Genomic DNA, 23,332 nt, shown 5'->3' with positions numbered 1-23,332 from the left:
AGGCTGTAATAGACCTTCGACTCTGCGGCTATATGGCAAATTTTAGGCAGAAAATTTGCACGCGTTTTGTTTATTAATCTCGTAGCATGGTTTCTGTTTAGAAGTTTGGCCTCGAGTGTTCTTCTACCTAATTGTACCTCTGAGGGGATACTTTCCTGGATATGGGCCTCGAGCACATTCAAAGTGGATAAGCCTACTCCAAATGGGGCGCGTAAGCACGTCTCTACACGACTTAGGCTTGTGGCAGAGGGAATAAAGGAAACTCTATTCGGATGGCGGGACGACCCTTGCCGCTTGCTCGTATCAAGCGCACGTCTGTTGGTCGAGACGAAGAAAGTTGGGGGAACAACATCTAGCATCTAGGATGCGCTGAAGTATCACGAGTCGTGAAGTGGGGGGCTTCGTCGCAACTTCGGGCGCGAAGGAAAGTTTCCGGGTACTTTTTGCTTTTCCCCGACAATGCTACATGTAAACATGGGATGAGACCTCAAAGTTGTTGATAGTTTCAAGCTACATGGAATAACATGTTCGTCGACGATACACGGGATCACTAGGCTAAATCCTATGTAGCTGGAGAGCTTTCCCCTGCTTTTGAATCCGGCCAAGATTCTACAAGCTTTGGTTCGGTGAATTCGTTAGAGGAAACTCCTGAAAAAAATTGCAATCTCAAGGATGGCTACTGAAAAGCAGGTCGAAATTGGCGTCGAGCGACAAGATGAGGATGGTGATATCGTTCTGGACTGGAATGGTGAGGAAGACGAGAGTAAGCCCCTGAACTGGTCAACGACTCGGAAATGCATCAACGTAGGACTTGTCAGCGCCCTAACTTTTATCGCGTAAGTGACCCTAGGTCTTGATGTGCTGCAGAGGTGAGGTAGCTGATTGACTATTGATGGTTTGGTAGGTCTATTGCATCCGCCATGTGTGCACCTGGGGTCCCGGATATGATGGCCGAATTCCACAGCGATAGCAAGGTCCTCTCATCTTTCATCGTATCTATCTTCGTTCTTGGGTATGCTATTGGGCCAATGTGAGTTCCGCTACATCACTTAGTAAAATATCCTCAATATTCTAATTAAGTCAATCTTTCTAGCTTCTTTGCCCCGTTATCTGAGCTCTATGGGAGACTCCCTATTTACCACAGTTCAAATATTCTCTTCACTCTCTTCAGTATCCTGAGCGCCATCTCACCAAACTTACCAGCCCTCATCATCTTCCGCTTCCTCTCTGGGGCCTCGGGTGCAGCTCCGCTAGCTATCGGTGGTGGCACCATAGCTGATCTCATTCGACCTGAGCGTCGTGGCTTGGTGGTGAGCGTTTACTTTGTCGGCCCAATCCTCGGACCAGCACTGGGACCTGTTGCGGCTGGATACATTTCACAGGATCTAGGCTGGAGATGGATATTCTGGGTTACTGCAATTCCCGTGAGTGTTTACTATCATGATCGACGCCTCTTGCTGATCTAGAGAAATAGTCTGGCGTCTTCACGTTGATCTGCTTTTTATGTCTACGAGAGACATATCCCCCCAGACTGCTGCATCAACGTGCGGTAGCGCTGAGGAAAGCCCATCCAGGAAGCTATTTCGTGGCCCCCGGTGAAAAGTCGGCGTTGAGTCCAAGTACCCTCCTTCTCAATGCACTAATTCGGCCGATCAAGATGTTCTTCCTGAGCCCAATTGTGCTTGTCCTCTCAACCATACTGGCTTTGGCATACGGATACATGGCAGGTCTCACGATATGTTTGTTACTTTAAAAGAAATACTGACATTAGATAGTATATACTATTAACAACATTCACCCCAGTTTTCACTTCCGAGTACGGCTTCTCGCTGGGCACAGTCGGTTTAGTATACCTTGGATTGGGCGTGGGTTTCAGCGGAGGAGCGATATGCAACGCAATATTTAACGACCGTATGGCGAATAAACGAACGGCACGTAGTGATGGACACCGCCAGCCTGAGTTCCGTCTTCCGATCATGGCTAGGACCATCCTGCTCACACCATTAGGACTGTTTTTCTATGGCTGGACTGCGCAGTACAAGCTGCACTGGATACTGCCCATCATTGGTTCTGCACTTCTTGGTGCCGGGCTGATAATGATCATGGTGAGTGCTGCAGGTTTCTCATACCGTTCAGTGACTAATTGAGGGACCAGATGCCGCTGCATACATACCTCATTGATGCGTTCACCAAGTACGCTGCTTCTGCGATTGCAGCATCGACAATTTTCCGCTGCATCGTTGGGGCATTTCTGCCACTCGCGGGCGAGTCATTGTTCAATCGGCTGGGACTGGGATGGGGAAGTAGTCTATTAGGGTTCATCTCACTCTTGCTCTGCCCGGTGCCATGGCTACTCCAAAGATATGGCCAGGCGGCTAGGGAGAGGTTTGCTGTCACCCTTTAGACAATGTCATTTATCTTAGACACCCATATAGAGGGTTCATTAAGTTCTTTTTTGACATTGACCCAATACACATCGTCATTTACACAACGATAAGCACTCTTTCAAGTATTGGACAAGGATACTGTGTGTGAAATCTCGGTCACCAAGGGATGTAGACTGCGTGGGAAGCGAACACATTTTTGCTTTTCCCTCCTATTTTCTTGAAATATCTGAACCTCGGATATTCTTGTGTTGTCTGATCATGACTTTAACCAGATGGTTTGCCTTCACATGAGATATCCTGTCTAACGGAACCATCACCATTTCCTTGCCCTTTCCAGCGATCGGTCCTCAGCTAGCGTCACACAAGGTGTATACTCAATGTCGAGATGTGAGTTGATGGCGAAAGGGTCTTCGGTATGCATGTTGATCAGCACATGATCAGCACAGTGTGTTGAGTGATTCCAGTTGATGGCATAAGCCGGTACCGTCGTTTTCCATCGTGCGGCGCTGCTGAGAATCTTCCATGTTGCAACGCAATGCCACCGGTGAAGATCCATAGACACCCATTTTATGTCTTGCGTACCCTCTATGACTTGCGGCAGAGTAACTGGCTTTGTGGCGTTTTGGTCCTCAAAGAACTCCCAGGGCCACACGTGCTCAAACTCGTCAATGAGCTCGGGAGAAGAGCATTGTGTCGGCATCCAGTGGAGTAAGACATCGTCATAGACGCAACCTGCTTCGCGGGCTTCGGCAGGCGTGTTTCCGCAGGCTGAAGAGGGCTCCCAGGCGCGAAAGGTCTGGCCACTATCGATGACACTCCACTCCGAGACGATTGTGGACATTTTCGCGGGTGAGTCTATGAAGTGTGCCGCCAAAGCAAATGCAAGAACCACAATGCCTCCGGTAATGGAGTAGCCAACTCCCTGAAAGACCTTTCTCCATGGGAACGGTCTCGGATAATGGTTCAATACTTGCTTTGACGCAATCTCCTCCAGTATGTCGTCGTCATAGCTACTAGACCGAGAAGATAATAGCCTCTCCTCCGCTTCCTTGCTATGCTCCGTGGTGGTTGACATTGTTTACTATAACACTGAGGTACTAGAGTCATGTAGAAGGAGTAGAGGAGTGTCCATAAATTCGCTTTCCCTCTGACCGTTGTACAATCCGAAGCTCATATTCCTCTGTCAGGGCCGGGGAGAACAGGGCCGGGGAGGATTACAGCAACTCTGGCTTGCCGCAGAATATGTGAGGCGAGCTTGCTTGCTACAGATTTCTACGCCGAGGCTATACGAGAACTAAAAGACAGACGGTACTAATGCAGTACAAAAGACTGGGTTCGCCTAAGAAGCATGGTTGCGGAATCCGAGAAATTCTCCAAGCTCCCGCTGTGGCCCTTGGAGCGTGTGTCACAACTCAAAGCTTAAAGTCATAAGACGTCATAAGACGCAGTCGAGAACGTCCCAAGGACCAAACTACCGAGCACAGAACCTGGGAGAAGAGCTTATTCCTTCTTACCAGGATCATATAAAGTAAATAGGTGGAACGACTTGCTGTAAGTAGTACTATAATTGCACTAACGATATACGGACGTCGGCGCCGGAAGCTAATCGATCTGTAAGAGGAGCCGGGCAGAAGACACGGAGACTTTCTTCTTCGCCGCCCTATTCTAGCTGGAAGCGAGCAACATATCCCGGCTACAATCTGAATCAGAGAGGATGAAGTGGAAGATATCTACTACCCATGGCGTTAAGTCAGGAACGAATGTCATGCAATGTTGGCATATCTCATAATTCGCTTGTTCAACAAGATTGCCCATCGTTCACCTTCAGTAAGCATCGCTATCAACGTGCAATCATGGCAAATCACCCCGAAAAGGTCACTAGGCTCAACAGAAACATCGACAACAGCCTTTCGCCTTGTCTTCGACTTCTTTTCTTCCTCCTAGGCGTAGCCATCTGCACTCTTTTCACGCTACTGGTCCCCATCTCTCCGTTCTATGGAACTGAACACGGGAACCACGGTCAATCCGACACAAATCTTGGACTCATCACCAGTCTGCTGAAGGACAAATTCCCCTGCGGCAGAGAAGCTTCCACTGCATTATCACGTGGGTGTAAGTTCGAGTCATACACAGCGACATGGCAACCTCCGCAATGTTTCGACTCGGCTCTGGATGCCGAGTTCCGCCAGACGCGCCCATGGAAGTTCTTCACATCTCGGAATTTGACCACCGAGCTATCCTGGTCTGACGTCGAGAAGATCACTCAAGGACAGGCTTGGACGACATGGGAGTTCCACCTCTACTCTTGCGCGTTTCTTTGGAAGAAAGAGGTCAAGATCGCGCACGGTCTGGTTTCTGGCACCATCGACTATCACCAGTGCCTAGACCATGCGTTGATGCAGGACTATGCAAGGCCCAAGGACCATGTGAGCATCCCCTACTGGCCACGCTTCACTTCTTGTCGACCACCCAGCGATATTTCCGTTCATCAGTTCGACTTGAAGCCTGGAGTGGATAAGGGGCTTGGCAGCGACGGACAGCTAGCTGAAGTGCATGGGCACTCTCACCTTCATGGAGCGAACAAGGAATATGATCACAAGCCAAGGGAATAAGCCACTTCCATCTCGGCGGAGAAGATTAGTACCAGACTGGGATAGCCAATAGTTCCGTTCTCGGGCTCGCAATGTACTCATCTAAACATCATTATGCGCATAGTTCCAATCCCTCGCAACGTTAAACATACCAGTACATGTAAAGTCCTCGGTTCCTCATAGGTGGGTGACGAGGTTCGTTTCAAGTCAACCACCTTACCTCGAGTACGACGTGTACGTGTACTACACTCTAGACTTCCGGGAATTCGTCTGTTCTTGGGCAGTCAAACGAAAGCAGACCATTGCTAATACCCGAGAGCGACACTGTCGTCAAAATCTCGCGCCCAACTAGGTTCACTATAAGGATCAGAGTTCTGTGAGCGGAGCAGGGCAGCTACTGGTTCTCAAAAGCATCCCACTTTCCGCATTTTAAGCTTCCGTCATCCCACTCAGCAAGCTCAAGGTTGGAAGAGTTTTGTGTGCATGCCCAAACTATCTATCATCTTGGCCTTGTCAGAGCTCCATACTAGGACTAAAGCGCGGCGGGGGTCCTCTTTTGGGCCATGGTAGTAATAAGGTAACGCGGGTAAATAGGCAACCTTTCCAAATCGAGTCATTCTTGCTAGCCATGTTCTTTGTGATGATCGGTTCCGCGGATATGCGGCTCGAGCCGTAACATTATTCATTCATGTCTAAGCCAATATGTTCAAATGGAAATATTCCTAAGAACCTTGAGCCAATTGAATACCGCAGGTAACGCGGCCAGCAGCACTTGTGTGATGCAAGGATATCGCAAGACAAGCTCAAACAGGAGGTAGCAACGACCTATATGACCGAGCTACATCCCACACTCCTCACTGACTGCCTTTCTTCATCTTATCAATTAGACAGGAACATCTCACAACTCACATACACCATCACCACTCAACACCGGCAATATGAGATTCACTGCCCTCACTTCCGTTGCAATTCTCGCAGCTACTGTCATCGCTGCCCCAGCCATCCAGAGAGAGGAGAAACGCGCCTTTGTCACTGACGAGCTTGGTGAGTATGACTGGACACCCTTTCAACCACCTCACACTTAGATAGCTCTCCAACTAATTGGCATAGATCCCCGTGAGTTTGTGACTGAGCCAGAGCGACGCTCCTTTGTCGCTGAGGAGAAGCGTGGCTTCGTCACCGAGGATGAGATGGAGAAGAGGGGCTTCGTCACTGAGGAGAAGCGTGGATTCGTCACTGAGCCTGAGATGAACAAGCGTGGCTTCGTGACCGAGAAGCGAGGCTTTGTGACGGAGCCCGAGAAGAGGTCTTTTGTGACTGAGGACAAACGTAGCTTCGTCACCGAACCCGAGAAGCGAGGCTTCGTCACTGAGGAAAAGAGAGGCTTCGTCACCGAGGACAAGCGCAGCTTCATTACTGAGCCTGAGAAACGTGGCTTTGTTACTGAGGAGAAGAGAAACTTTGTCACTGAGCCCGAGAAGCGTGGGTTCGTTACTGAGCCCGAGAAGAGATCCTTCACTACGGAGGAGAAGCGCGGATTCGTCACCGAGGATAAGCGCAGCTTTCTTACGGAGCCCGAGAAGAGAGCGTTTGTAACTGAAGACAAGCGCAGCTTCATCACTGAGCCTGAGAAGCGCGGGTTTGTCACTGAGGAGAAGCGCTCTTTTGTCACCAAGCCCCACAAGAGAGGATTTGTCACGGAAGACAAGCGTGCCTTCGTCACCGACGAGAACGTGGAGTAGTCTCTGATCGTCTTTGCCACTTTGGGAAGGTATTGGTGGAGTTCAGATTGAAGTCACGGGGGAAAGGGTTAAAACTATACAGATTGTCCTCTCGAGAACCTGGCGGCATATTTTCTTGAAGTTTTTCTTGGTTACGCTAGACGAAGTAGCTTCAACAGCAGACTGGTCGTTGGAATCAAAACTCTTCTTTCGCCTAACAATTATCCAGCTACGATGCTAGACAAAAAGAGTACGTGGTGATTATCGATAGTATGCTCACATTGGAGACAGGTTGTCCACCGCGACCTCGAATGCGGTTATGAAGTATTGAATGTGCGTGCACTCACTTTTATAACGTTGACGACTTCCATATGGAGGACAGCCAGATCTGGTATTGTCAAACAGGGTTCTTCCGATCTCGCGGATGCAATTTAATTTGTTGAAATACCGCCAGGAATACAAGTTATAAGGTAATCTCGCATTTTACTCAGTGTCGCCACTTAACCAAATTTCGTGGCCGTTTCCTTCGTTCACGATGCGACTATTCAGAACTCCGAGGACTGCTACACCACTTGCAATCCACCATACCAGGCCAGTAATATTATGGGACGACCCGTAGCTATACACGATCCCCGCTATGGATGAAGTTGCGGACCTAATCAAACCAGATAGCAAGAATGCGCTGCTATGAGTCCGTGCTAGAGCAGATGGATGTGGCGAAGACCTGAAAAGTACGTAAGTGAGTGTAGGTAAGGCAAGAAGGCGATCAAGCTCAACTCACAGGTTGGTCAGTACCAATTGCGCAGGCACGACAAAAGTGGACGTCCCCACCATCATGATTTGGACCAGAATGATCAGGAACCACACCATGAACCCAGTTTTGCCAGCAGGTGGCGGAGTAGTCGAAGGCATAGCCGCAATGTAGGGTAAGATGAAATACAGGAGAGGCATTCCAAGCATGAGTTTGCGCCACATCTTCAGAGTGCCGAGGCGACGACTGATACGGGGATAGATGAACAGCTGTGTGGGCAATCCCATCATTCCGACGATGAAAAGAGACCACATGATTTGATCTGGCTTCATGCCAGCTCCGCCAGAGAAGAGAAACGGAAGCCTCTGTCTGCCGTCTTTGTCAACCGGGTCGCTCAGGAAACTCGTCCATAGTGTGTTGTACGTCGTGATATGATATTCTTGGATCGCGTAGGATACAAGCGTGAGACACATATTTCTCGTGAACATGCGCTTCGTCGGCAGAATGATAGGAGTCGTCTTAACTGCCTTCATCCGTGACTTTTGCTCCTCGGAATCCCTCTCACATGGATCCGAATCGTCCGCGATCATGTGTGACATTTCTTCGTCGGTGGCCTCCTCGTGGGTTGATCTAGTCGCTGTCGAAATTTTAGTTCCGAACAATAGCGAGCGAACCCTTCTGGTGAAGGCGACGCCAGGATCGTATCTATCTTTCAGGGGTTCTAGGGTCTGCAGAAGCCGAAAATGTGAGCTTAGATCAGCGATCCCAGATAACAAGTCACGAGCTCACCTCTTCCAAGAATAAGAAAACGGCGAGCAAGGCTAAAAGCATGATGCCTCCACTAAGGATTGCCGGTGGTGAATATGGCCATGCCTTTAGAAATGCGTTATTGCCAAATCTGTCTGGATATTTCCCCGGCAGATCGGCCAGCTGCCCAGCCATCAGGGGACTGGCCATGGCGGCAACATTGAAGGAGATTGGGAGCAATAAGAATGCATGAGGCTGAAATCTTCTCTACTCATTAGCTCTAACTTGAATGTTTTAGTGATATGACCGGCTGACCGTTTCTCAATGACAACTTCTGACACCATCGTCCTCACTGTCGCCACATTTCCGTTCACCAAACCTTCCAGGATCCGCAATGCCAGTGCCTGCTTGAAATTCGTGATGAATCCGAAAGCAACGCATCCGATAACTACATATTTAAACACGAACTTTAGTTGCCGAACATCGCCCTTAATGGCACAGTTAGTCTGTGTGATGCAGGAACTCACACGATCCAGCTATACCCCCCATGAGAACAAGTTTCCTACCACCACGGGGAGAATCGGCCAGTTTCCCTAAGAACATGGACGAGAAACATTGTGATAGCATGAAACTTGTTTGCAAATAGGCGACTTGTCGAACAATCGCTCCCGAATCCAGCGTTACGTCTAAAGACTGCAGCTGATAGAATAAATACGTCTACGAGCGCTTGTCAGCGAATCCCGAATGTGTTTATCTTCGTGGTGGAAAATATTGTACTCACTAGCAGTGAGATGCTCACCACCGGCTCAGCAAACCGTAGAAAACACAAAATCGCGAGCTGGTCTTTTCGCGGCAGAGACCGCCAAGTCACTTCATCCTTCTTGCCTTCCATTTCTGATCTGATGAAATCTGGATAACACTTCAGTCCAAGATCTCAAGTGAAGCGTTGATTCAAAATCTCGTCGTTTCTCGCAGCTCAAAATTGTTGTAGACAGACCAGATTCCTCAGTAGCTTGCTCTCTTCGCTCTGCACACGTTGTCTGACAGCGGGATTTGTTGCTTCCACACTATCCGCGGGTCCGCAGGCATTCCTGATTAGGAAAGTAAAGCTCCGAGTCAAGTCCGACAGCGGCGGGGTAGCTCCGTGCAAGCTTCGGTCCGCAGTGGGGTTTGACTGATTGAAACAGGCCTACTAAACCTTCACGCAGGCCACTTCGGTCCGCTGCTTAAGCTTAGCTACAGGGTCGTGAGGTGTGGGTGTTCATGCTATTGGGCTTCAGTGGAAAGACGGTGCCAGGAAAGCTGAGGTCTGTCAATTACGCTGGTTCAACCGTATCTGTCATTCCCCGAGATTTTGTGTTCCCCTGTTTTGCGTAGTGTCCGAGCGGTCAACAGCAATGGGCAAGAACGTCACCTTTGCAAACAATATGAGGGAAACGGCCAAGTACGATGTGCTGGAAGAGGGCGAAACTGATGATGACGGTCTTGAAAGCCTCGGAGGAATGGAGCTAGATCACAGCGACCAGCGCAGTAACTCGCCGGCCTTCCCAGATCAATGGAACCGAGATCGTATCTTTTGGGCTCAGCGCCTTCGCAAGATTCGACGGATAGCCTGGGCCGAGGGCATTCTGCTGACAATTCTTCTTGGATACATCGTTTTTCTCCACATCGGAACCGTGTGGTCGCGAGAAGAAGCAACCCCATTGGGAGTTGACCCCAGTGGTTTTGTCCCTCCAGGTGAGTTAAGATCTTCCTTGACGCTAAACTGTGCCCCCTAACTTGAGCCACAGAAATCGGACAGCCTGTTAGGTGGGCAAAGTACGACGACCAGACTGATCCTCACTATTTCAAACCCGACGTGTTCAAGAACCTCGAAACTGTACAAGCTGCGGCAAGGGATTTCAAGATGTTACACAACGGTTCGTTGACACGGCTCCACTAGATGAAATCCAGTTCAGCTAACTCAATGCACAGCATCAAACGTCAGAATAAACGGAAAATACAGCACGTACATGGATTTCGATAATAGTCAACAACCGCTCCCTGCGTACGTCACCCGCAAAGGTTCAGAGCTGTACAGCATTCGAGCTTTTCACCAGATGCACTGCATAGTAAGTACCTCGCCCGAAAGGATCGTTCCAAGAAGTAAGGGAATAACACGTTTCAAGTCAATCATCTTCGAGGATATTGGATATAGAGTGAACAACAAGACGTCCAAGTGGGATACAGGGCATGTCATTCACTGTCTGAACACGGTGAGGTCAGCGATAACATGCCTAGCGGACGCCACGCCAATTTCCTACGTCCACGGAATGGGTGTTGGTCACACTACAGACGATCAACAGAGTCATTGTAGGGACTTCTTTGCGCTGAGGGAGTGGGCCCATGACCCGGTACGGGCAGTGAAATGGGTCAATGTTGCACCAGAGGATGAGAAGGATAAATATGATGAGATTGTAGACTAGAGTCATCTCTTAGGTAGTGCGTCATAAGGATCGTTATTTTAAATGGACGGGGTGCAAAATGATTTCGGGAATTTGACGATTGCAGGTGCCGTTATGTTAGTAGACTGCATACAGTGAACTAAGGTGCGAATAAGTCGATGATTCGATGGATGCATGTTGCAGCCGTGCAATAACGAATTTATGTAAAAGTATATATTCATCTCCAGTCTTCACTCAAGCAACGGTTCATATAGGTAAATGCAAATTTCGCGATCTGAACCTGCGATCGTTCAAACAGAAACAATATTCGACAGCATATACACCATGTCAATGTTAGAGTCGTCCTGCGTCAACAATCGTAGAGAAGGCGTTTAGTGGGGTAGGCTGCATTGGCTATAGGGCTGCATACGGCGTTGGATTAGTCCTCCAGATCCGTACGTGCCCTTATCAATCAAGATTCATGTCTAAAGATTTCCGAATGAGCGCGGTGACAGTATCAATCTTCAAACTTGGATCAGCAGATAGTTCTGTAACATCTTGTGCGGGTTTCAATGACCACTTACGTGTTCTTGATCGAATACACTGTAGTGATTGCCAGAAGTTTCGAGGACTTGCTCCACGAAGCCTTCGAGCATATCTTCCCAACCAAGTTGAGGCAAGAATCGAGTCCTATCTAGAGGACACTTCTCACTCGGGTCCGCCATGGGCACCAAGTCTTTGGCTCGGATAAGCACCGCATGCGGCGGGGTTGGGTCGACGTCCCGGGAGCGGGCTGTTCCAAGAACACCGGTCCTCGGCAGCGACCATGCCGGGGGCTCCCACTGGTCGGACAGACATGTGGCTCGCATGAGGGCCGTCATAAGCTTGTCGCGGGTCTCTTGGTTGACGCCGGGTAAAGCTGGGGCGTGGTGTAGCTTTGCTGGCTCTTTTTGAGCCTCTGGCCGAGGGCAACGGGGGTAGACAGAGTCGATGAGGATTATTCGCGACACGCGTAGTCCACGACCTGAGGTCGCTAGCATGTGGGCGATTTGCACTGCAAGAACACCGCCGAATGACCATCCTGTATTCTGATCAGCGTTTGGAGTAATTGATGAAAAGTGTCATGCCACATACCACCGAGAACAATTTCTCCTCTAAGCATAACTCTTTTGATCAGGCGGATATATGCTTCAGCTATTTCCTTTACGCTCTGCCACCCGCCAATGCCATCGGCATCGAACTTGGGATCCCATATTCCATAGACTTTACGTCCTATCGATCCAACCTTGAAGTAGCTAGTGAGAAGCCCACTCGCATCGTGGATCAAAAATACCGGCGGTGGCTCGTTACGAGATCGTGGGATGTCTTGGATCAAGACCGGGTTTGCAGCAGGCATGGTGGAAGAAATTTTGTGTTTTCCGGCAGCAGTCTGAGCCGTCAATTTGAGGATCAGTGATGTTGCAACGCTAGCTTTGCAAACTATTCACAGAACTCAAAGTCGTCCTCTCTCTCTAAACACCTAAAGTCTTGAGACAAACTGTTTGCTTCCCATGACTTGGCAGCCAGGGCGGGATGTTGGCCCACTGTGCCTACGGTCCGAGATATGCCCCAACCTTATCCGCAGTTGTATCCGAACTCTTTCGATGACAGCTGATGTAACACCCAACATCCATGCCAAAGAACCCTCTTGAAATATCAACAGGGCCGTTTACAGGCTTCAACGCCTGGACAATCAGTGGTTTCCAGCGATCAGCATTCGATACAGCTCATGTAGCCAACTTGCACTTTGATCCACGAATCTCGGCATGGAGAAACAAGCCTTTCTCCCGCAACAACCGCAAGGCGAGGGTTCGAGCTCACAGCGAAACAGCTACCATGATGAGACCGATTCAGTGGATTACAGCGCCGAAGTCCCCCATGAACGAAAAGCGCGCCGCAGCGGCATCTGGATAATAGCCGGAAAACTCGCCTTCATCCCCCTCGCAGTCGGAATCTTCTACCTAGGGCGAATAACCCACGACATGACACCCGCACGACCGCCCGACCCTGTATCGCTAGGCAAATGCTCTCCAGACTGGAAGGAGTCCAAAGCCCGAGGATGTGTCTACGACTTCATGCTCTCTACCTGGATGCATCCCCGATGCTTCAATGAAGAGATGCATGAGAAGTACCTAGGCTACATGAAGTGGAGGAACACGACGTATTGGTACGAACGAGAACGCATCAACGAGGTTCCGTTTGATGTGGCTGCCAGTGGTGAGCACGGCGAAATCTTCACAGACGGCACGATCCACCATATGCATTGCAGCTATGTCTGGGATAGGATCACGTATGCTTCCCATTTCGTGCCTCGCGTTCTGGATTCTCTTTGCCGGGATCCGAAACATGTTGAGCACTGCATCTTGTACAACGGGATTCCACAATCATGGGAGATTGACTTGCCAAACATTACGCGGGTGTACAATGAGCCTCACGAGATAGACTGTTTGGTCGGTTAGGCCTTTTTTCGAAAGGCGGGGGACAGCATCTGGCGGCAAGCTGAAATGGGGTATTTGATTCTTACAGCGCGTACCGTAGTGAGCTTATCATTTTACTTAGACAGCTCGGCATCTTCAACAAACACACAGGTTGAGCGAATTCAGATGACAAAATGGTACACGTAACTGTGACGCCCAAAGCGAACAAAAACAAAACATTGAACCTTAGGTTTCACACGACGATGAGTTCTTCAACGATAGCATGATACATGTATTCTCTAGATCTGGTATTATGCCAATCTTCTCTGCGGAACGGTGTGAACGGCGCTATCCTCCTCTACATTCCTTCGCTGCCCACCGTACTTTATTCACGTCTCCACTGAGCCTACTGAGTCGAGGCCTCTGGTGTCAGACATGCGCCAAAATTCAAGCTAAACCGACCTTCTCCAACTCAGAGAGCTCTGGGAAGGGGATAATCTCCGTATTGTTGTCATAGCCCGCCCCCTCAGGAGCAACGTTCTTATAGCGGATTCCCCTCACCGGATCGTTCGCCCACCTGCGCAGCGCTGACCAGTCCCTGCACATGAATTGCTGGTCATCCGTGACATGACCGACAGCGAAGCCGTTCACGTAGGTCATTGGCGTAGCGTCCGCTAAGCACATGATGGCTTCACGGATAGCGTTGAGACAGTGGGCTATGTGCTTGGGAGCCCACTGAGACGAGACGTTGTTGGCCCTGTGGCCATATTCCTCGGCAATAGAAATCTACCCGAAAATTAGAAGGCTTTCAGTCATTGAGTAGTGCTGGTACTCACAAGACAATGCATCTGGTGAAAAGAACGGATGATGTAGGTTTGTCGGTATGACACTGTAGAATAATAAGCTGGCAGCTTCGCAACCGTGCCGTCTGGCTTCTTCCAATCTGCGAAGTTGCCATTCACAAGGACGTTTGAGGCTGGCGATGCATTAGCGGAATTCTCTTGAACTTAGTGGAGAGATAGGGACATACAGTTGTGAAGACTCTTCAGTCTTTTGGCCATCATCTTCGTCTTGTTCAAATCATAGAAAGTATCCTCCTCAATGTAGTATGGCGACGTGCTATCAAACAGTTTCCACCTCGGTGGTTCACCAATCCCTGAAGCAAGCTTGTAAGTCAAGGTGTCAAAGCGCTGATTTCACCGGAAGAGATAACTCACCTGGAGGTACGAAGCCATTCGGGTCGCTACCTATGTGGCCTTTTCCACAATTAAGTGACGCCTTATCATATGAAACTCGATCGACCACCGCGAAGATAGTCACAAGCAGAAGCGCTACGATAGTGATGAGTAGACTTGCCCGCAGACACCAAATGTTGCTCTCCAATGCCGCCAGCTCACTGCGCAGCTTCTCTTCCACGCCTTCCTGCTGGTCGTCATCATCGGACTGGCTTGTGCGCACAGCATTGTATCTCGGCGTAGATTGCCAGAAGACTGATTTCAGCTTCTCCATGGCTCGCACTTCTTGTGGCAGGGCTTTGAACTACTCCAACTATTTAGTACGCATATATCTTTTTGAGCACATAGGTGAGTCAAGAAATCCCAATTTGGTACGTGATTGATGGATTCATCTGATGCTGCTTTGCGACCTTGCAATGGAGTTCACTTGGTCCGATAATCCATGTGCGAAGTCTGGGGCTAGAGCGGGCCAACTGAATGGAATTCGGTTTGGCGTAATGGTTGGCGGGCGAGTCAACTGTAAAGCTCCCCGGTTTGAGCCGGTCCGAACTTTGGTAGCGGCACTCTTCATACGGTCCGAACCGAATCCAGGGGCGTGGAAGACATGGGCATGGAGGATAGACATGTGGGAATCTTGTTTGTAGCCCCGGGCCTTGCACCGCTCGGAAGATAGTGTTCGTCCAGCGTGATCAGCGGATTTCTGGTCTTTGAACGCACTCAGCGGTTGGCAACTTGACGATTGTTATTCAGTAGATTTTGGAAGCTGTGCATGCAAATTGTCTGGTCTCGTTCCCACCAAACAACTGACATCATACAGCTCCGCCGTCACCGCCACAAACAAGAACCTCCTTTGCAGGGAAAATCGCATTGAGCACTAGCCATGTCAAAGCCAGAGCCCATAGCGATTTGCGGCATTGGGCTGCGGTTACCAGGCGGCATCAATACCCCAACAGCGCTATACAATTTCCTCATCAACCGCCAAGATGCCCGCTCCAAACCAGATCATCCGCGATACAGCTCGCAAAACCACCATTTCACAGCAAGCGGGAAGTCAGGGCACTTGCCGACCGACGAAGGATACTGGCTCTCGCAAGATGATGTCTCAAAGTTTGACCCCTCGATGTTTTCTATGAATCCCAAGGAGTTACTCAAACTAGACCCTCAGCAGCGGCTGCTTCTGCAAGTCGTCTGGGAAGCGCTGGAAAGTGCTGCCGAAACAGAGTGGCAGGGTCAGAAGATTGGGTGTTATGTTGGCAGTTTTGGGGACGACTGGCGCGAAATGCACGCGGTCGATGCTCAAGACGACGGCATGTATCGCTTGACAGGATACCTGGATTTTGTGCAGGCAAATCGCATTTCTCATGCTTTTGATCTACGAGGTCCAAGGTGATTTACTTCTTGGCTTGATTTGAAGATCCTCGCATGAACTAACACTTTTTCCTGTACAGCATGACCGTCCGCACAGCATGCTCAGCCGCCGGTTTAGCAGTACACTTGGCCTGCCAGGCGATACGCGGCGGAGAATGCGACTCAGCAATCGTCGCCGGGGCGAATTTGATGCTCTCGCCAGGGTTCACCAAGCTAATGGCCGAGCAAAGCGTGCTCTCGCCCGATGCCTCGTGTAAGACATTTGACGCCAGCGCCAACGGCTATGCCCGTGCAGAAGCCGTCAACTGCCTCTATATCAAAAGGCTTGACTGCGCGATTCGCGACGGGAATCCGATTCGTGCCATCATCCGTGGATCAGCAACGAACTCTGACGGCAGAACGCTCGGCCTAACCACACCAAGTGCACAAGCACAGCAGCAGCTGATACGCGATGCATACAGACACGCAGGCATATCAGAAAACGAGATGTGGCAGACCGCTATGGTCGAATGCCACGGCACCGGCACGGCTGTGGGTGATACCATCGAGGCGTGCACAGTTGGCGCAGTGTTTGGAGACAAGGGAATGCTCATCGGATCAGTGAGTGTCATTCACGGCAGCTCAATGCGAATTACTGTTTACATTTCCGCAGATCAAACCCAACCTGGGCCATTCTGAAGCAGCTTCGGCTATTTCGAGCATAATCAAGGCAGTTGTGTCTTTGGAAATGAAAACCATTATACCTAACATCAAATTCGATACCCCTAGTGTCAGCAGTAAGTTTGACGACTTCGTCTCGATAGTGCCATGGGCTGATCAGCATCAATAGTTCCTTTCGCGTCGGCAGGCCTGAAGGTGCCTACGGAACCGCAGTCTTGGCCTGAACAAAGGGCAGAGAGAATCGGTGTCAATAGCTTTGGAATCGGAGGCACCAATGTCCATGTATGACATTCAGTTAACATCCTTCAGCTTTGAGAGCTGACGTAGAAAGATTATCTTAGAATCTGCCGCGACAGTAGGAAGTCCGACCACTATTCGAAGCCGCGGAAATGTCGAGACCCCGCCTCCCTCACCTCCTCTGAGAAGAGACCCAGCGACGCTACTACTGTTCTCCGCGGGACACGAAGAATCACTCAAGAGGGCTGTGAACCAATACCAAGAGCTTCTTCGAGTTAGTCCTGCAAAGTTGGAAGACCTCTCATACACGTTGATTCATCGCCGCTCTCATCTAGCGCACCGCACCTTTGCTGTAGTTACTGATGACTGCGACCAATTGGCTTTCACGCTTCCTCCCACTCCTAGTTTCCGCTCCAGCTCATTAACTGAGGGGATTGCTTTTATTTTCACCGGCCAAGGCGCCCAATGGGCCCGGATGGGTGCGCATCTGATGAAAAGTAGCAGAGACTTCCTTCAAGACATTAGGGAAATGGACGCCGTCTTAAAGAGCCTCTCGCAAGAACACCGTCCAAGCTGGAATATTAGAAGTCAGTGCATCCTTACCAAAGAAGTCACCAAAGAGGATCTCCAACTAACACGGAGGTGAACCAGACGAGCTGATGAGATCGGATTCCACGTCTCGCCTTGGGGAAGCAGAGTTGGCGCAACCCATTTGCACTGCGGTCCAGATTGCCTTGACTAGACACCTGGCCAGATATGGAATTACGCCCAAGGCAGTTGTCGGTCATTCCAGCGGTGAAATAGCAGCTGCATACGCGGCCGGTGTTCTCACGCTCAAAGAAGCAGTCATCGTCGCTTACTACCGCGGTTTCATGGTCAAGAAGTTGAAAACCCAAGGCTCTATGGCGGCCGTCGGACTAGGAAGAGAGCAGGTTACACCATTCTTAGTGCCGAAAGTCGTCATCGCTTGTGAAAACAGCAGCTCAAGTGTGACTCTGTCCGGAGACACGGATGCCCTTGAGACGGTTTGCAGCGCAATCAGGTCTGCTCGGCGAGATGCTCTGGTCCGTATGCTCAAGGTTGACAAGGCATACCATTCTCGTGAGTCAAGAGCTAGACCTGTCATTGCAAACTTTTGCTGACATCTTCTTACTACAGATCACATGCGTGCAGTCGGCATCGAGTACCAGTCTCTCCTCAAGCCACACCTCAGTCCAAAGTCGCCAAACGTTGCATTCCACTCCAGCGTCTCATCCCAAATTCTCGAACGTGGCTCCGACTTTGGCGCCGAGTACTGGCAGCGGAATCTGGAATCACCTGTACTCTTCCGACAAGCTGTAGTACAACTTCTCCAAACATCATCGACGACGCTGCATCTCGAAGTTGGACCGCACTCAGCACTGGCCGGCCCCTTGAAGCAGATTTACACAGAGATGGCCATCTCCCCATTCTATCTATCCATTCAAAAGCGAGGCTCAAATAGTGCGGCAGACTTTCTTGCTACTCTTGGCGAGCTGCACTGCCGAGGCGTTCCCGTCAAGTTTCCCATTCCGGACGGGGTTCGGCCGTTGACAGACCTGCCCCCCTACCCGTGGCATCTGAGCAAGGCTTTCTGGCCAGATTCACCCGTCACAAATGCCTGGCAGTTCCCTGAACACCCACCACACGAGCTTCTCGGATCACGCACATTGATAAGCCCGAGTACAGCACCGAGTTGGAGGCATCGTCTCTCACTTGACAACGTTCCCTGGGTTGGGGACCATTGCGTCGGCTCGGATGTGGTTTTCCCAGCTGCCGGGTACATCGCGATGGCTGGTGAAGTCATCCGGCAGCTTTCTGGGCAGTCGTCTTACACTATTCGTGACTTGCGAATCTCGAACGCTCTGGTTCTCTCGCAGGGTAGCAAAGTCGAGCTATTGACTTCCACGAGAAGGGAAGAGCTCACTTGCGAGGAGTCTTCGGAGTGGTGGGAGCTCACGATTCAGAGCTGCACCTCATTCGGCACATTGACAACGCACTGCAGATGTCGTGCTCGAGGTGGCCGCGTGTCCACGGGTCCGGACTTCACTGGACTTGACGCAAAATCCTTCCTTCGGTCTGTTGAGCCATCGCGATGGTACAAATCCATGTCGCGAGTGGGATACAACTATGGCCCGGAGTTCCGAGGCATGAAAAAGATTTGTGCAAGCGTCAATTTGTCAGCTGTAGCGGTCGATGTTTCTGATGAGAGAGATACGCCTGAGCACCAGGGTCGCTATTCGTTGCACCCCATCACGATCGATCAGGTGCTCCAGTCGCTCATCGTCGCTAATCACTCCGGTGAACCCCGCTTGCTAGAAAGACTGTATTTGCCGACCCATATTGATGAGCTATTCGTCACATCGGAAGCTTCAACGAAAAGACTTTCGCTCCAGAGTGTGAAATCTGGTGGTGACGGAGACTATCAAGGGGATTGCTTAGGGACAGTTTGTGATGGTCCCGGAGCTGAACCCACCGTCTTCATTAAAGGCCTTCGACTCTCGCCAGTCGATCTAGATGATACCGGTGCCAGCGCAGCGGATAGTTCGAAGGTTGCAGTCATGTCTTGGGAACGAGACGTTAACATGATGGATTCTGCGGACTTGGTGTCGTCTGCTTCCGACCCATTCTTCCCAGAGACACACCAACTTCTCGAGGAGCTCTTTGTACTTTGCGGTGCAGCAGCACTCAAGCAGTTAGACGAAAGAGGCATACTTATCAGCGAGACTCAGACACATTTGGCGAAGCATCACACCTGGCTGCGCTCCCACAGCAGCAAGTCTAGCTCACCGCTACTTGACCTGGGCGCCGAACAGATTTGTGCGAAGATAGCTGACATCGTGTCAAGGCTCAAAGATACCTCTGCATCTGCAGTGGCTATTCTTATAGAGCGCTGCTACACTCATGCCTCGGGACTTTTCAACGGCACAATCAGCCCTCTCGAGATATTCCTCAAAGACAACGCACTTCACGAACTGTATGACTGGATGAATACCCTCTTTATCTACAAGCCCCTCCTACAATTGCTGTCCCATAAACGAGGTCGCCACCTGAGGATTCTCGAGATCGGCGCCGGAACTGGAGGTCTGACTTCCCGGATACTGAAAGATCTGAAAGACTGCTTCGAGGATGGCAACGTCCTCGGAACCTACGTTTTCACAGATGTTTCTGCTGGGTTCTTCCCGGCAGCGAAAGAGCGCTTTCATGATATTACTCCCGGATTCTTGAACTATCGTGTCTTGGACATTAGTCGCGATCCAGCTGATCAGGGATTCGGTGGTGAAGAGTACGATCTCATCGTTGCGAGCAACGTGCTCCATGCCACTCCAAAACTGAACGAGACTTTGAAAAATGTCAGATCACTGCTAAAGCCTGACGGAAGACTAATGATGCACGAGCTTTGCTGCAACACGAAATGGATCAACTTCATCATGGGTTATCTTCCAGGATGGTGGCTCGGCGACTCTGATTGCCGCTCGGAAGAGCCTTACATCTCTCCTGAGCAATGGGAGGAGCGTCTATCTATGGCTGGATTCTCAACGCCAGAGGTAATCTACGATGCTGAGCCACAACATAAGCTTAACGCAACCATTATCGCTCGCCCTGTTGCGACAAATGACCTTGCCAGCATGGACTCACAGCATATAACACTACTATGCGAAGAAGAGTTTGATCCGGTGGGGGCTGAGGTTGGCCAAGTTCTGAGAGGTCTCGGTCACACTATCAGCATTTCCACGCCAGGCTGCGATAACTTACGTGCTGGTAGCGTAGTAGTGTCGATAGTTGACCTATGCCGTGGTGACGGCTATTTCCACGACATGACGCAAACCAAGCTAGACAGTCTCAAGGGGCTTCTGAAGCATCTGCAGGACTCGGATTCGAGCCTACTCTGGCTTACACGGCCTTGCCAGTCCGGTTCGGTGGATCCGACCTTTGCCCTGGTGCTCGGCATCGCGAGAACAGCAAGAGTTGAGATGGGTGTGCAATTTGCCACCATGGAGCTTGACAGTGTTGACGGAGATTCTTTGCAAGCTGTTTGTCAGGTCTTGAGGAAGATATTTTCCCAGAACGTGGCCTTGACTTCGAAAATGGGTCAAGATATGGAATTCTCTTACTTCTTGGGCCGCATTCACATTCCACGATGCAAGTGGACGCCGATTTCTCGCGCTCTTGTATCCGAGGTTCCAGCCTTTTCCAGCAAGATGGTGCAAATCTCGAGACCTGGGTCCCTTCAAACTCTTCATTGGGTACCTCGCCAGCTGTCTGAAGACATTCCATCCGACCACGTCAAGATTGACGTCCGCGCAGCAGGTCTCAACTTTAAAGATGTCGTCACAGCCATGGGCCTGATCAAACCTTCGGCTCCAAAAGGACTCGGATGTGAAGCCAGCGGTATCGTTAAATCAGTCGGAACCTCTGTGACGAATGTTCGCGTGGGTGATCGCGTCATGGTCTTCGCGCCCGAGGCGGCTTGCTTCTCCACGGAGATACTAGCCCCGGCCCAGCTTTGCGTAGCCGTTCCTGACACTCTCAGCTTTACTGATGCGGCGGGTATTCCGTGCATATTCACCACTGTTCTAAGAGCCCTGGTAGATAAAGCCGGTCTCCGGGCTGGTCAAACTGTGCTTATTCACAGCGCGGCCGGTGGTGTTGGTATTGCGGCTTTGCAAGTAGCTCGGTGGATTGGAGCAACAGTCTACGCGACCGTAGGCAACGATGAAAAGGCAGATTTTCTTGTCAGGGAGTGGAATGTCCCCAAGGAGCACATTTTCTCTTCTCGAGACGTCAGCTTCGTGGAGGGCATAAAAGCAGTGACTGGTGGCGTCGGCGTTGACGTTGTGTTGAACTCCTTGTCTGGGGAGCTTCTCCATGCATCGTGGAACTGTGTCGCTCCTCATGGTACCTTTGTCGAACTTGGGAAGAAAGACACCTTGGCGGGTGGAAAACTTGCCATGGTGGCCTTTGATGGAAATCGGTCCTTCACTGGTGTCGAGATGGCGAATCTGGCCGCTGAGAGCCCCGCCATCATTTCTCGCTTGTTACAACAATGTGTTGACTTGTACCGACAAGGCCACATCCAGTCCATTAAGCCGGGTAAGGCCTTTGCATGCAATGAGACTGAAAATGCCTTTCGATACTTGTACCAGGGTACTCACATTGGAAAGGTGGTTATCGACATGACCGAGACAGATGAGGAGGCATTGAAGGTCTCTCAAGCGCCGTCGATTCCCAGGTTCCGCGAACAAGCTACTTACGTACTTGTCGGTGGCATGGGTGGTCTTGGGCGTACAGTCGCACGATGGATGGCCTCCCACGGTGCCAAAAGTCTGGTCTTCATCTCGAGATCCGCCGGGCGTAGCGATGATGATCAAGCTCTGTTGTCAGAACTTCAATATGCAGGTTCCGAGGCTGAAGCAATACCATGCGACATAGCGAACGAGACGCTCATGCAAGCGGTAATTTCCAGACTCGCTTCATCCAAGCGTATCGCAGGCGTTCTGAACCTGGCAATGGTGCTTGCCGATGGTGCAGTTTCTGACCTTACACTGTCGCGCTGGCAAACGGCGACATCACCCAAGATACGTGGGACGTGGAACCTCCACCATGCCCTACCTCACGATCTTGACTTCTTCGTGCTCTTTGGTAGCACATCAGGTGTACACGGGTACCCAGGTCAAGCAAACTACGCTGCTGCGAATACCTTTCTCGACGCGTTCAACCAATACCGCCGCGGTCTAGGACTGCCTTGCTCGATAATTGACTTGGGGGGCGTCGAGGACGTGGGGTATGTCAGTCGCTCACAACATGTCGAGGATGCCATGAAGAAATCCGGCTCCAAGTTGGTTTCTGAGGCTGATATGCTCCGAGGTCTTCAACTTGCCATCGCTCAAAGTCAACAAGTCACAGTAAACGCAGGGATTAGAACATATCATCCAGCCTCAAATGGGCAGGTGGTACTTGGCCTTGACTGCACCACACCCATCGATGATCCTGGAAATCGAGTGGCATGGAAGCACGATTCTCGCATGAACCTTTATCCAGACATTGCAGAGAATGAGCAGGCCTCGCGGAAAGAGACAGGATCGTCATGCCTAGCTGAGTTTCTATCCAGTTTGCATTCAAGGCCAGAAGACGTTGAAACCACAGCGTCTACGTCATATCTCGCACAGGAGATCGCCCGCCGGGTGTTTGGGTTTCTCATGCGTGAGGTGGAAGAGGGCGGTATTGATACTGCTCTTTCCCCTTCCGCCCTTGGAGTCGACTCCCTGATGACCATTGAGATTCGCAACTGGTGGAAACACAATTTGGGTGTGGAAATTAGTGTGATGCAGTTGACGAGCGCCCAGAGCTTTGATCAACTTGGACAATTGGCCGGGAAGCAGCTGAGAGGGAAGATTACTGCGCTGTCGAAGAAATAGGAAGAATCGAATGTAGAAGAGTTGGCGAATAGATAAGCACAAATAATAGTGAGATCAAGATAGGATACACACCCAACTGTTGTAAAACCATTCGCGTGGTCTTTTTTCTGATTTTGACTCCGGGTGATGGTGCTTGACTCGGAGGTGTGGATGGGGCCGACGGGATCGGAGAGACATTCCGATGTGGAGTCATTCGGGTCCGGTCCGGCATCGTCGGTCAGGTGCATGAACAGGGATGACTCAGCTCGGTGAAGCACGGAAGAAAAGCTCGAGTGGGGCACGCCAATGGAATTGTCGTCATTGGCAATTCATCGCGACG

General features: G+C 50.6%; 10 protein-coding genes across 10 annotated transcripts; 6 read left to right on the top strand and 4 right to left on the bottom strand.

The window, feature by feature from the left end:
* Nucleotides 1-672: 672 nt before the first annotated feature.
* BDP55DRAFT_694304 (major facilitator superfamily domain-containing protein) lies at nucleotides 673-2,404 on the top strand (the record flags this gene model as incomplete). Its single annotated transcript, XM_060577338.1, has 6 exons — nucleotides 673-836; nucleotides 905-1,030; nucleotides 1,094-1,424; nucleotides 1,475-1,723; nucleotides 1,776-2,105; nucleotides 2,156-2,404. 6 exons carry the CDS (start codon nucleotides 673-675, stop codon nucleotides 2,402-2,404), a joined length of 1,449 nt encoding a protein of 482 aa, XP_060428910.1.
* Nucleotides 2,405-2,700: 296 nt separating this feature from the next.
* BDP55DRAFT_729149 (uncharacterized protein) lies at nucleotides 2,701-3,462 on the bottom strand (the record flags this gene model as incomplete). The annotated part of the gene is made up of 1 exon (XM_060579530.1): nucleotides 2,701-3,462. The coding sequence occupies one exon, from the start codon at nucleotides 3,460-3,462 to the stop codon at nucleotides 2,701-2,703; it is 762 nt and encodes a 253-aa protein (XP_060428909.1).
* Nucleotides 3,463-4,240: 778 nt separating this feature from the next.
* Nucleotides 4,241-4,999, top strand: BDP55DRAFT_632556 (uncharacterized protein; the record flags this gene model as incomplete). Its single annotated transcript, XM_060572442.1, has 1 exon — nucleotides 4,241-4,999. The coding sequence occupies one exon, from the start codon at nucleotides 4,241-4,243 to the stop codon at nucleotides 4,997-4,999; it is 759 nt and encodes a 252-aa protein (XP_060428908.1).
* Nucleotides 5,000-5,751: 752 nt separating this feature from the next.
* BDP55DRAFT_665343 (uncharacterized protein) lies at nucleotides 5,752-6,914 on the top strand. The gene is made up of 2 exons (XM_060575025.1): nucleotides 5,752-6,022; nucleotides 6,089-6,914. The coding sequence occupies exons 1-2, from the start codon at nucleotides 5,917-5,919 to the stop codon at nucleotides 6,718-6,720; spliced, it is 738 nt and encodes a 245-aa protein (XP_060428907.1). The 5' UTR covers nucleotides 5,752-5,916; the 3' UTR covers nucleotides 6,721-6,914.
* Nucleotides 6,915-7,182: 268 nt separating this feature from the next.
* On the bottom strand, nucleotides 7,183-8,407 carry BDP55DRAFT_694303 (uncharacterized protein; the record flags this gene model as incomplete). The annotated part of the gene is made up of 3 exons (XM_060577337.1): nucleotides 7,183-7,423; nucleotides 7,481-8,178; nucleotides 8,240-8,407. The coding sequence occupies 3 exons, from the start codon at nucleotides 8,405-8,407 to the stop codon at nucleotides 7,183-7,185; spliced, it is 1,107 nt and encodes a 368-aa protein (XP_060428906.1).
* Nucleotides 8,408-9,465: 1,058 nt separating this feature from the next.
* BDP55DRAFT_768899 (uncharacterized protein) lies at nucleotides 9,466-10,662 on the top strand (the record flags this gene model as incomplete). Its single annotated transcript, XM_060581040.1, has 4 exons — nucleotides 9,466-9,934; nucleotides 9,988-10,116; nucleotides 10,172-10,308; nucleotides 10,366-10,662. Exons 1-4 carry the CDS (start codon nucleotides 9,595-9,597, stop codon nucleotides 10,660-10,662), a joined length of 903 nt encoding a protein of 300 aa, XP_060428905.1. The 5' UTR covers nucleotides 9,466-9,594.
* Nucleotides 10,663-11,159: 497 nt separating this feature from the next.
* BDP55DRAFT_745166 (thioesterase) lies at nucleotides 11,160-12,016 on the bottom strand (the record flags this gene model as incomplete). The annotated part of the gene is made up of 2 exons (XM_060580529.1): nucleotides 11,160-11,701; nucleotides 11,755-12,016. 2 exons carry the CDS (start codon nucleotides 12,014-12,016, stop codon nucleotides 11,190-11,192), a joined length of 774 nt encoding a protein of 257 aa, XP_060428904.1. The 3' UTR covers nucleotides 11,160-11,189.
* A 409-nt stretch (nucleotides 12,017-12,425) lies between these two features.
* BDP55DRAFT_553433 (uncharacterized protein) lies at nucleotides 12,426-13,118 on the top strand (the record flags this gene model as incomplete). Its single annotated transcript, XM_060569289.1, has 1 exon — nucleotides 12,426-13,118. The coding sequence occupies one exon, from the start codon at nucleotides 12,426-12,428 to the stop codon at nucleotides 13,116-13,118; it is 693 nt and encodes a 230-aa protein (XP_060428903.1).
* Nucleotides 13,119-13,523: 405 nt separating this feature from the next.
* Nucleotides 13,524-14,360, bottom strand: BDP55DRAFT_704528 (uncharacterized protein; the record flags this gene model as incomplete). Its single annotated transcript, XM_060578008.1, has 4 exons — nucleotides 14,294-14,360; nucleotides 14,107-14,232; nucleotides 13,913-14,052; nucleotides 13,524-13,862 (listed from the first exon to the last, which is right to left on the bottom strand). Exons 2-4 carry the CDS (start codon nucleotides 14,138-14,140, stop codon nucleotides 13,524-13,526), a joined length of 513 nt encoding a protein of 170 aa, XP_060428902.1. The 5' UTR covers nucleotides 14,141-14,232; nucleotides 14,294-14,360.
* An 831-nt stretch (nucleotides 14,361-15,191) lies between these two features.
* BDP55DRAFT_553457 (polyketide synthase) lies at nucleotides 15,192-23,013 on the top strand (the record flags this gene model as incomplete). Its single annotated transcript, XM_060569293.1, has 7 exons — nucleotides 15,192-15,697; nucleotides 15,760-16,279; nucleotides 16,332-16,455; nucleotides 16,509-16,621; nucleotides 16,671-17,163; nucleotides 17,228-17,677; nucleotides 17,735-23,013. 7 exons carry the CDS (start codon nucleotides 15,192-15,194, stop codon nucleotides 23,011-23,013), a joined length of 7,485 nt encoding a protein of 2,494 aa, XP_060428901.1.
* Nucleotides 23,014-23,332: the final 319 nt, after the last annotated feature.

Source organism: Colletotrichum godetiae, assembly GCF_030913485.1.
Source record: "Colletotrichum godetiae strain CBS 193.32 chromosome Unknown BDP55scaffold_23, whole genome shotgun sequence".
In the NCBI taxonomy this organism is placed as follows: domain Eukaryota; kingdom Fungi; phylum Ascomycota; class Sordariomycetes; order Glomerellales; family Glomerellaceae; genus Colletotrichum; species Colletotrichum godetiae.
The sequence above is the reverse complement of the archived record's forward strand: the minus strand, read 5'-3'. Positions and strand labels throughout refer to the sequence as shown.